Raw genomic sequence first — 12,077 nt, forward strand, 5'->3', positions numbered from 1 at the left:
ATGGTTTACTCTTTTACCTAGAATTTTCTAAAAGAAATGGGACCAATTGTCTATCAAGATATCAACTTAAATTCACAGCCAATTCATTTATAGTATTGGTAAATTGAAACACAAATTCATAAACATGTCTAAGTGACCTGCTTCTTTCAGTATTTAAATAAAATGATTAATCATGCTAGAATCAAACTTAAATTTATTAATAAAATTGAAAATTAAGCCTGTATTTGACTGTAGTTTTACATTTCTAAAATTGAATGTGTAATATAACGACACAAATTAAGCAAATAATATGAATGACTAATACTAAGTATATTATATGTTGTATTGGGTAAGGATGATGAACAGTAAGACATATTGTATCAATTCTATGACAATCTAAAAACAAATGATTGCCACTACCTGTACTACTACTAGGGATATACATGCGCTTCCTCCTAGGGGGATATCTCAAGACAAAATTAAATGATTACGAGACAAATATAAGTGGATTATGAAATTAGCACACATGTATGTAAATGTGTTTCAAGCTTATACTATACACATACCTGGTACACATAATTTTAAAAGCAAAAAATAGCACGACCAAATTATTAGAACTGTCTTAAAATTGCCAGATCGTATCTGATATAAAATGAAGCAGCATGATCATGTATTGAAACGAATCACACAGTATGTTTTGTTTGATATTTATTCTGTTACCTTGAGTATCTTTACACATCAAATAGGCTGATCAACAGCTAGAAGTAGAGAATACCTGACACATCTTCATCTATCATACATGATGGTAAACTTACAAGATGGCAAAATATCTGTATTAGAAATGTCAAATATTCAAAGAACACCCATAGTTATATTGAAAGTTTTTAAAACCTCAACCTGATTGTTTTGTGATTTCATAATTATTCAAAGAAATTTTTATCCAAATATCTAATTGCAGAACTCAATAAGTAATGTATGCCACCGATGTGCCATACTTATATAATCTTAAGTTCAATTTTACTAGCTGCCTTTGATTTTTCTTGCTAAATTCGATGATACAATATAGTGACTAAACTTTATTCAATAACTAATGTTACCAGTACTCGAAACATCTGAATATGCATGAATTTAGTATGTACGCATGGTTTGATATTTAAATATTTAAAGAAGAGTAACTGAAACACAAATTATCAACACTATTTTTGTTAACACACTTATTTATATAGGGATCCATTTATATATATATTATAATATTGTCATGAATGAAAGTGGTCCTTCCTAGATAATAATAGTCTGTATATCAATCTTGGCCTATCTAAGTCATTAATTGTAAATAAAAAAACAGAGAAAAAAACATTTGCCAAAACTCAGCAAACCAATCATAGCCAATTCAATTTAGTGTCACACTCAGACTCACTCACTCAACTGGGCTCTCACTCAGTTATTAAATTAAAATAACACAATAAACTAACATACATGATAACTATAATCATATCAGTGAAGGGATTTAATTTATCTATTTCCAATAATAACTAAAGAGAATCATACTGGTTAATCATATTTAATTATTGAAGTGAGTCAGGAACAAACTCAAGCAAGCTTAAGCCAGTAGTGGCAGTGTCCGTAAAGTAAAACAAAACAAACCCACTTCGTGAAAGCTTACCTTTGTGTATAACTCCTTGGTAGACATGGCGACACCTTTTACACAATTTTGGGAACAAATATATTAGCTCGTTTGGGTATTTCTGTTCGGTTATTGCTTCAAAAATTCATAGTGACATTAATATTCCTTAGTATCCTCTGTCACTCACTTTCTTAAACTCAACGCGGCCATTTTTCGACAAGTGTACTATTTCCGCCCACCCGTCTCGCGATATTTCTTCAAGGGAGACAACTTTAATTTACAGGTAAAAAAACAATAGCGATACGATTATGGCCAGATCTGTCATGATACTGGAATGGTGGAACTAACAGACGCCTAAATGTGAGGAATGTGGGGGTCCCACTAAGGAAAAGAAAATAGTCCTTCTCAAAATAAGTACAGTCACTGCAGTCGGTCTCAAAATTATGTATCGGCGACTAAATCATTAAATGAATTAATGAGGTCATAGATAATCTATGATGAGGTAAACAAACAAATATTGAAATATTACATGCCAAAGGAAATATCCCGAATACTTAAACATAGGCCTACATTATGCAAGAGCTAAATCTGCCAATTGCGGGTCTTTCTTTAGGCCTGAAATTTTATCTAAATTATTAATTAGACATTAATTAACTTATCCAGACCATAAACATCCCTCGATGGCATTGATAGCCTGCGATATTTACTGGATTAGAACCCGGTCTGCTGCTTCTGATTAAACCAAAAACTGGATAATCGAGATTATGTTTTTTATCATACCGACTTTAGTAATGATGATCGAGGCTTGGCCCAAAATTCAATCGCTAAATACTCGGTTCAGGGTGGTCAATTTGACTTAAATTTTCAGCAAATTCCCTTTACATTATCTAGTTTTTAACTATAATAGTGAGAGAAATACCAGCTCTTTATCTGATCTCCCATAATGTATCTTTAATATATGTATGAATATGATTGCTTTGATTATCACAATACGCGCCAGAGAGAGAGAGAGAGAGATGGGGTTTAACGTCCACTCGACACAAACTAGGTCATTTCGGGACTAACATGTGGTTTAATTTTATTTCAATAATTCGCTTGCGCGTAGGGGTCTTTACGTACGTGCCATAGGTTCACGTAGTTTCAATATGTGCAGGTTTAAGACGGTACGATTCCTTGACATTTTTATTAAAGGACAATATTGGTGTCAGTCATTATTACATATGTGATAGAACTGGTTAAATACATTCCAAATATAATTTTAACACAGAGATCATTGCTACGGGAGACTTGTAACAAGCACGCGAAGAAACGGGAAGTGACGCCAAACATGACAAACACGAGTTGTCCTTCTATATAACAGACTGAAGTAACGAGCGGTAACAGACAAACGATCGAATTTCATTTCACTGATAATTCCGTTGAAGTTGAAAAGTTATTATATGGGACGGTGAGAGGGTATCTCACAATTCAAAAATAGAATTGGCTGTCACCAGATAAGGGACACGAGAAAAAGTAGAAAAATCCCGTGCATTCCCCCGTTTTTATTCATTCTGTTCTTAATAAAAACATGGTAATGCACGGATTTTTTCTAATTTGTTCGTTATCTTTTATCTACTGACAGCCAATTCTTTTTTTTTTGAATTGTCAGATATCCTCTCATCGTCTCATATAACAACTTTTCATCTTCAACGTAATTATCAGTGAAATGAAATTCGATCGTTTATCTGTTACCGCCCGTTACTTCAGTCAGTTATGTACAACTCATGTTTGTCATGTTTGACGTAACTTCCCGTTTCTTCACGTGCTTGTTACACATCTCCCGTAGCAATGATCTCTGTGTTAAAATTATATTTGGGATGTATTTAACGAGCTCTATCACATATTTTATAATGACTGACACCAATATTGTCTTTTAATTCGTTATTTTCAGAGATGAAATTACAGAATTGGGATGTCGGGAATGGTCTCAAATTGCGGGAAATGGCCTCCCATTTGCAAAAATTCAAAAATGAATTGTGTCCCGTACGCCTATGCATGTCCGCTCCCACTCCATCAACTGGTTAATCAAATGGTCAAAATTTTCTCAACTAGTCCCATTTTTTAACCAGTTAAATTCTCTTGACTCTTGACGATACATTGATAATACGTTAATTAATAATATGACGATATGATAATTTCACAGGTTGATTTTTGTAAATTAATTAGGGGTTTTGGCCTAAATTAATCGATTTATGATATATATTTTTTGACAGAGATTATAATCAGCTATGCCACCAAATCGCATATTTGGGGTTCATTTTTCAAAATTTTTCCGGGGGAGAGCCGGGCTCCGCGGTCAGTAAAAGGGGCCGCTCCGACACGGGAGCCCGGGCCGGTTACCGGCCCCAATCACTCGTATTAGCAGCCCCGTGGATATAGCCCAAAAATAAACGGGGTGGGGGCGAACGGCACCGTGGAGCGCGCCTTCCTTCGGAGAAGGGTTTAGGGTGCCCCTCCCCCCAAACATTTTGGAAAATAAGGTTTGCACCCGAGGAGAGGAACTGTGAAAATGACGGAAAATTTCAATTTTGAGGCTGAATTTTTGATATTGGCGAATTATGATATTTTGATATAAAAATTTGAAGGAAGGAATACGACTTTAGCGTACCTACAATAATTTATGAGAAAAACGAAAGTTCGGAATAGGGTTAGAGTGCGACTTGTATGAATTTTGAAAATTATCACGCCTGGTGCGGGCTTAAATCAATCTCATCCCCATCGTGAATTTGACCTTGAAAATTTCCTACAATCTCCAGTTGGCTTTCTTATGATAGATTTCTTCGGAGTCGGTTTTTTTGCGGTCGTGTGCGCCCAACCAATCTCAATCGGTATTATGCATTATGTGCGCCCCGGGGGGTTGGATGGCCGAATGGTTCATTTACACGGCAAATAATAATTTTCCAGTTTTAAAATTTCAAACTACCCAATTATTAAATTTATTTGCTACCGAGAATATCAATTGACGTTAACTTATAGTGGTTTTTCTGTCATACTGTTAAGCTGCCGCAGTTAGATTTAACATTGGTACCCTACTGGTTTCAATGTACAGGGAGAGAATGTAAATATAAATATGTGGACCTATGTTATGCTTATTTTCCATGTCTCGGTGGGGGGAAGACGAAAGCATCGATGCCAGAATGAGCGATATCACCAACGCAATTATATGGCAGCCACGATGGGTATTAGTATATATCAAAGACACCACGAAGAAAACCAAGGAACCCAAAACTATAATTATGATTGAGGTCGCCAACGTGTCAAAAGGCGGTGCGTGACAAAAAGAAATAAACCGGACTGTGCAAGCGTCACCAAATCGAAGAGAACCACAAACAATACCTGAAAATGAAGTATATGTTGCAAGGAATACCACCGAACAGCATGAACTAGATACTGGGCGACATTCTGTAACGCGCCAAGGTGGCGTACGCAAGAAGTTCAGTGCTTTGAACGGAAAGTGTAGAAATTACAACAACTGAGACGAATACACAGATACAAACATGCTAGCTAGTATTGATCATCTGCAGACGCAAGCAGGAATGAAAAAACAATCGCCAGCGTTTCTGCAGGAGTTTTTTTTTTATCCACACTGTGCACAAGCTTATACAGAAAACAACCGACCAATCGACGAAACAGACTATGACTCCATCTGGAAAGCAACCGACTATAGTCGACGAAAATCAAAGCGGGCTCAGGAAAGGACGGTCGACAGTGGACAACTTGGTCAGACTGCCGCGCATGTCACTGCAGACACGCCGCATTATAACAGGATCTTTTTATGTGCCGGGCTTGGTAGACCTGATCAAGGCCGTTGATTTAGTTTGATTCGTAAGGAGACAATGTGACAATAATGGTGGTGTGTCGTGCTCTAATACAATCTGTAGCGCGACAAAGCAAACTCGACGCCCTCCAATATTGTTATAATAAAGATCTTCGTATTGCGACTGTATCGGTTTGGGAATCAAGCGAGAAGCACTTTTACAGGAGACTGGAGAGTTCAGACTGTCACTATGAAGGAAAGAATTTGCAACCAGGTAGCGGGCCAAGATTTCATAACTATAGACCACAGACCCCCTACCTTTATAAGCATACAGGAAAGTAGATTCGCTAATGACCCAAAGATAAGTTTCGACAGTGACATCAAGGAAACGGTCCATCAACTGAAACTGGGTGATCTCATGATTATAAACACGGAACACCCAAGATCGCTCCATGGACCCTAGTCCCTACCTATACAGTGCCAGCCATTACACCTGGGGCCGGTTGCTCAAAACTAAGTTATTTTAACGATCCGTTAAACTCTAACGGATCGTTATCTTGGTAACTTGTCGTTTGTTAACGGTCCGTTAAATTTCTGTTGCTGGAAAGTCAATTTCATTATCCGTTAGCTAACGGATTCATTAAAGTTAATCCAAGAGAATACTGTTTGTTCATTGGCTGAATTTTAAATTTTTGAATTCAATGTACATGTATAACAACTTCATAGAAGTTAGTATTAACAAGAAACTGAAGACAGTGAGACAACTAACTGTGCAGTCTGTTCACAAAACTTGATTAAAGACAAAAAGATAACTAGAATTTACTACAGAAAACACCATAGAATACTTTATTTTTTCCTTTAGAAATTTTAGCATAAATCTGTAGGAAAAATTATGGGATTTGCACTACAGAATTATGGGGCCATTATTTCCTACAGGCCACCAAAATTCTGTAAAATAGTATAGAATTTCATCCTATAGAAAATGGAATAGGCCTGCATCGCCCAACCCTCTAGAATGTTCTATAGAAAATTACATAGGTAATCTATGACTTTTTGCTACAGCCAACTAATGCCATCATTAAACAGATAACGGAGACCAACACCTCCGTTAAATATAACGCCAAGTTAACTACACGTTAAAGTTAACGGGGCTTCCAGCAACAACCTTTCTCTCCGTTAAAGTTAATGATCCGTTAACTCCATGTTAACGGATCGTTAAAAGATAACAGAGCTTTGAGCAACCGGCCCCTGGACATTAAAGGGACACAGCAACAACCCACAGCATAAACTACATCATCACAGAATTCAACAGTACAGCTTATCCGGAAGGAGTACTTGGATGTTGGTCAAATTTAATAAGGATCTAGAGTCCTTCAAAAAATACCCGGTCACATAATATACCTGTGGAACAGAACGTCCTAGATTGTGGAAAATCAACAGGGTTCATCCAGTCAGATTCAAATGCTTCACACCAAATTTGAAACAGAATGTCGTGGAACGCTGAATATAGATAGCATTTGTCCTATCATGACCCCAGTGCTTCACACCAAATTTGAAAACAATATGTTAAAAACTGTAGCCTCTATCACCTTTACATGGATTTCTGAAAAGGCCGATAACTCAGGAACTACAGGTCTGCGCTGAAAATCGTTATGGTTCACTCTGTTATGACCCTAAACTTCCACACAAAATTTGTAAAAATCCTGTTAAAAACTATAGACTGCCCCCCTGTATCGCGATAACGTGCTAATTGTTGACTGGCCGAAGGACCGACGAACAGGGTGACGACATGTGGGCGTATAAAAATGAGATTAATGTAGCATAATTATGTCACTGAGGTGTGTGGGGTGGGGGGTCTAGGGCCAATTTGGTTGAGGAAAACGTATGGGCGCCCAAATTATTTTACGCCAAAATTCTGATGACAAAAGCTAAGGTTATTGTATTTTAGGGGTTTAAGTCGATACTTCGTCTTCTACTCCGCTTCGACTCTTCGACTTATATGCGGATCGATACTATTTTCCGCGGATAAGACGCTGGCTCGCTAGCCTGGAGGTCGGGTGTTCGATCCCTGCATTGGCCGAGAAAGTTCATACAGATTTTCCGGCGTGGTTTCCCCTTGTCAGTGATGCAGGACGGGGGGCCTGACAAGGACAGCTGTCTAGTCGTTCGGATGGGACGAAAAACCGAGGTCCCGTGTACATATTGGCGTGTGCGTAAAAGATCCCTTGGCAGTTGGAATTCGATAGCACACTGTATGGCGTATGACCGTCTTCGTTAGCTCAGTTTAGGAGCAGAACAGTAGGACGTTAAACCCCATTTCATTTCATTTCATTTCATTTTTTCCGCTGAAGTCCGACTTTCGTCTTCTACTTCGCTTCGACTTATATACGGGTGAAGGTAAATAACCGTCGCCTCACGATGCCGAGTGACATCGTCTGCTAAATAAATAGAAATCGACACGCACACCCTATCGTCTAAAACAAAACTACTTACACTATTCCAATCGAAATATCTGTCGACATTTCTTAGCTTGTTATTTTTTAGCTTGTTTACTTCTTTATTTGAAAACATAAGCCCGTCGTACACGGGCAAATTTAGAGGAAATTTGCCATATGGGATTTGACAAAAGCTGGCATGCATAGCTTTTCGTCAAATAAATGTGTCAAAGATTTGGAACTTATGCTCGTGTACGATAGGCCGTCAAATAAATTTCTGGCTTCGTACACGGTCAAAGAAAATTCGAAGAGACCGTCAAAGAAATTTGTCAAATTTTCTTTGCTCGTATGTACGACGGGAACCCCCATTCAAAATATAATCATAAACCCGAAAATATGCCATCAAAATAGAATCTTTTCTTTGAAATTACTCTACATAGTCAAAATTTTCACGTTTCTATCTCTCGTAATTTTACACGTCTCGCAAGATTTCTACTTTAGTTTTCAGTTAAATTAACCAATCAAACTTTGTTATTTTATTCTAGTTTTAGTAACGTTAAAGGGACAATAACACTCTTGCTGGCTTGACGGCTCCAGAAAATAAATAATAGCCTTATTCTAAGTATTATATGTTTTTAAATAATAGCCTTATTCTAAGTATTATATGTTTTTAAATAATAGCCTTATTCTAAGTATTATATGTTTTTAAATAATAGCCTTATTCTAAGTATTATATGTTTTTAAATAATAGCCTTATTCTAAGTATTATATGTTTTTAAACATATAATACTTAGAATATTTATCCATTACATCCTATTTTACTTGTCCAGAGGGTTCGAAAATATTTTTAAATCCACGCCAGTTGACCTAATGACAGACCTTATGATACAGCGCACATGCTAATCATTCGCCCCCCCCCCCCCCAAGTCCACGAGAGGAACATGCAAAAATTGAAAAAAAAAACGATAACCCTTGGGATCTGCAATTTTCAGTCTTACTCGGTCTATGGCAGTGATTCTCAACCGTGTGCCGCGGGACACAGGTGTGCTGCGAGATCTTCCTATAAGTGTGCCGCGGAATTTTGAACGGTACACTAAGAAAATGCGAAAAACCACATGATCCCAACCGAGTATTCACTTGACCGTGTCAACTTATAAGTTCATAGCTGTATTTTTCTTTATTTATTTTGAGTCATTCTATGTGTCTATGATAAGTCTCTTTCAATGGGTGTATGCCGTCTGACTTGCCATGTTTTTATTTTGCAAAATTCAAATATTTTTCATATATATTTTTTTCATGTGTTCCAAGGTGTGCCGTTGGCAAAAGATTGAGAACCACTGGTCTATAATCGGGGCTCCTAAGTGATTGAAGTCACACGATGCAGTGAAAAAATCTGGAAATAACAACTTCCGTTATAACTTTGTAAGTCAAAATTGGACCATGCAATAATTGAAAAAAAAAAACATAACCCTTGGGGTCAGCAATTTTCAATCTTACTTGGTCTATGGGGACTCCTGGGTGATTGAAGTCACATGATGCAGTGAAAAAAAAATTGAAATGACAGCTTCCGGTATAACTGGAAATTGTTGTTTTTGGTCAAAATTTGCCATATTTCGACCAATTTTTTACCCCGATTTCAAAATGCTCCTACTCGAAATGTTGTGACCCTAAAATTTTGATATTGATCAGGTATGATTGGCCAGGTGGTCCACTTAAAATCCTGCCGTCGTTTGGGAATGAATGAATCGTGTGAAATTCTCTGTGAGTTATCTTAAAGTGGTGATTTTACATATGTTGAAAACTATGTCATTCTTATAAAACGTGTGTAGCTGCTTCTTGGCGGGACTGGTATTGAATTGCTTGGTGTGGTTAAGGGCATTCGTTCAAGTATATTTGTCAGAAGAAAAAAATCAAACCGGCACTAAACCCATTAGTGTGCTACAATATTCTGAAAATATGTAAGAATCAGTATTTTCCATGCGGTTCTTCTTTTACTCACCATTCGGTATTTGCATTCAACCCCTATTGTCTCGGGCTGGTATCAGTCAAGACAGTATTGCGAATACCCCTTTCTTTGAGACACCACCATGGTCTTTATCTCCTCCCAAGATCGATCTCGATCTTACAAAAAACAAAAAGAAAGATACTAGTTCCAGAGTGTTTCAGTCTCTCTTCAGAGAGTTAAGGTCTAAATATGGTGATTATGCTCCAATTTATACAGATGGTTCCAAAGATGGCGATCGAGTAGCTTCGGCTACTGTCACGCCATCTGAGACCATTTCTGTTCGTCTTCCTCCTGCTGCTTCCATATTTACTGCGGAACTCCAGGCCATCTTTCAGGCTTTGGAGTTCATTAAATCCTCTTCATCTTTAAAACACATTATATTTACTGATTCTTTGTCCTCTTTACAGGCAATAAATAATAAGCAGCTTGTACACCCTTTAGTAGCAGACATTTATCGTCTGCTACTATCACACGAGTTTAACGGCAAGGACACCGTCCTTTGCTGGCTCCCCAGTCATGTTGATATTAAAGGGAATGATCAAGCAGACTTAGCTGCTAAGTCTGCTTTAGATCTTCCCATGTCACAATTTCTTTTACCTTTCACCGATTTCAGATCGTCCATTAACTTGTTTATATATGACCGCTGGCAATGGTCTTGGGATCTTGCAGACACAAATAAACTTCATCACATTAAGCCTCTCTTAGGAGTGTGGCCAAGCTCCTTCAGAACCAACAGGAGGGATGAAGTTGTATTGTGTCGCTCTCGCATTGGTCATACTTTTTTAACTCATATTTTCATTTTAAAGCGAGAGCCTCAACCAGAATGTGAACACTGTCATGTTCCTTTGACAGTTAAGCACATTTTGATTGAGTGCAAGCATTTCAAGAATATTAGATCGAATTTTTACCGTTGTCAGTCATTACACCATATGTTTGGCGCAATATAGCCCGGTTGGAGCTGACGTGCCATAAAACAACATTTCATTTCATTTCATTTCATTTCTTCTTTTACTGATGACCAACGACTATATTCAAGAGTTTTAATCACCATCGACTATCAACATTAGTACTATATTTTTTTATTTGAGCGTTCTTCGTGTCACATGGTTAAAATCATAACGTTTTTGTGACAAAATCGTAGGGAAGAGGCGAAAACTTATGCATAATTTTACAGAATCTGACAACAATTATTTTGACTTCAGGAGTTAGTAGCCGAGAAGTGTATAAATGTATGGGCTGGCATGGCAAGCTATTATATCAGTCTAACCAAAGCAGCATTTTTTCACCAATGATTAACGATTATTTTCAAATGATCACTGATCATCACCATTACTACTATATGTTTCATTATTTGAACATACCTGTCAAAAGGGGTATTTTTGGTCAAAATTCATAATGTTTTTGTGACAAAATCGGATTTTCACCCTCGCCGCATAGCCGAAGGGAAGGGTCATAAGTCGTGTAGGCCTATAATTTTGCAGTTATCAGACCACGGTTATTAAGATCTGTATTTAGGAGCAGATCATCGTATAGATTTGTGGGCTACCATGATTACCATAAACTTGGTATATCTATTATCCATATTATTATCATGTAAAAGAACCACAAGAAGAAATATTTAGAAGTTTTATGGAGAAGACTTTAATGTCTGGCGGTGTCCTTGTTCAGGGGACCGTCATGCTTTCCATAATGAAATCCCTGAAGGGGAAGATGGCATAGATTACAACAGGATTATGGCACTCCAGACAATCCAGGATAATTCTGACTGCACATGCCAACCACCGACATATGCCTATATACGTTCGAGCAGAAATGTTCACTTGCTGTCTTCCTATATGTTCTTAGTTTTGGGACCCCATTTTTGGCCTACAATATATGTAATCTTCCATTACAACTTCCAAATGTTTACATACATTGATCGGCTCCTAAATACAGGTGGGAATAAGCGCGGCCTGATTCCTAAAATATTTTTGACTAAAATAACCAATTTGCCACGAGGAATGTTCAAGTAACCAACCAAGGAAGAAAAGGGTGATAATCCGCGGTCATTTAAAGATAGTCGACAGTGAATAGACCCACCCGTCGAACAATGCCATGCTTAACATCTCTATATAGTGTACATTCTAACATTCTATCCATTGTTAATTTGAAAGATATAATGGTAACCAATTTTGGCTTGTGTTGTCATCTTACTGATCATATGATTATGGCTCAATGTCACTGGATCATCTACAATCC

General features: G+C 37.4%; 2 protein-coding genes across 3 annotated transcripts in view; one reads left to right on the top strand and one right to left on the bottom strand.

The window, feature by feature from the left end:
• The window catches only part of LOC126816348 (unconventional myosin-Va), a 65,333-nt gene extending 63,505 nt beyond the window's left edge, over positions 1–1,828 (bottom strand). For both annotated transcript variants that reach the window (XM_050542784.1, XM_050542783.1), the window contains exon 1: positions 1,643–1,828. In XM_050542784.1, the coding sequence (XP_050398741.1) occupies positions 1,643–1,669 (27 nt within the window). In that variant the 5' untranslated portion in view covers positions 1,670–1,828. The remainder of the gene's footprint in view (positions 1–1,642) is intronic.
• The window catches only part of LOC126816353 (uncharacterized), a 43,234-nt gene that overhangs the window by 2,203 nt on the left and 28,954 nt on the right, over positions 1–12,077 (top strand). The window lies entirely within an intron of this gene.

Source organism: Patella vulgata, chromosome 3, assembly GCF_932274485.2.
Source record: "Patella vulgata chromosome 3, xgPatVulg1.2, whole genome shotgun sequence".
NCBI classification, from domain to species: domain Eukaryota; kingdom Metazoa; phylum Mollusca; class Gastropoda; family Patellidae; genus Patella; species Patella vulgata.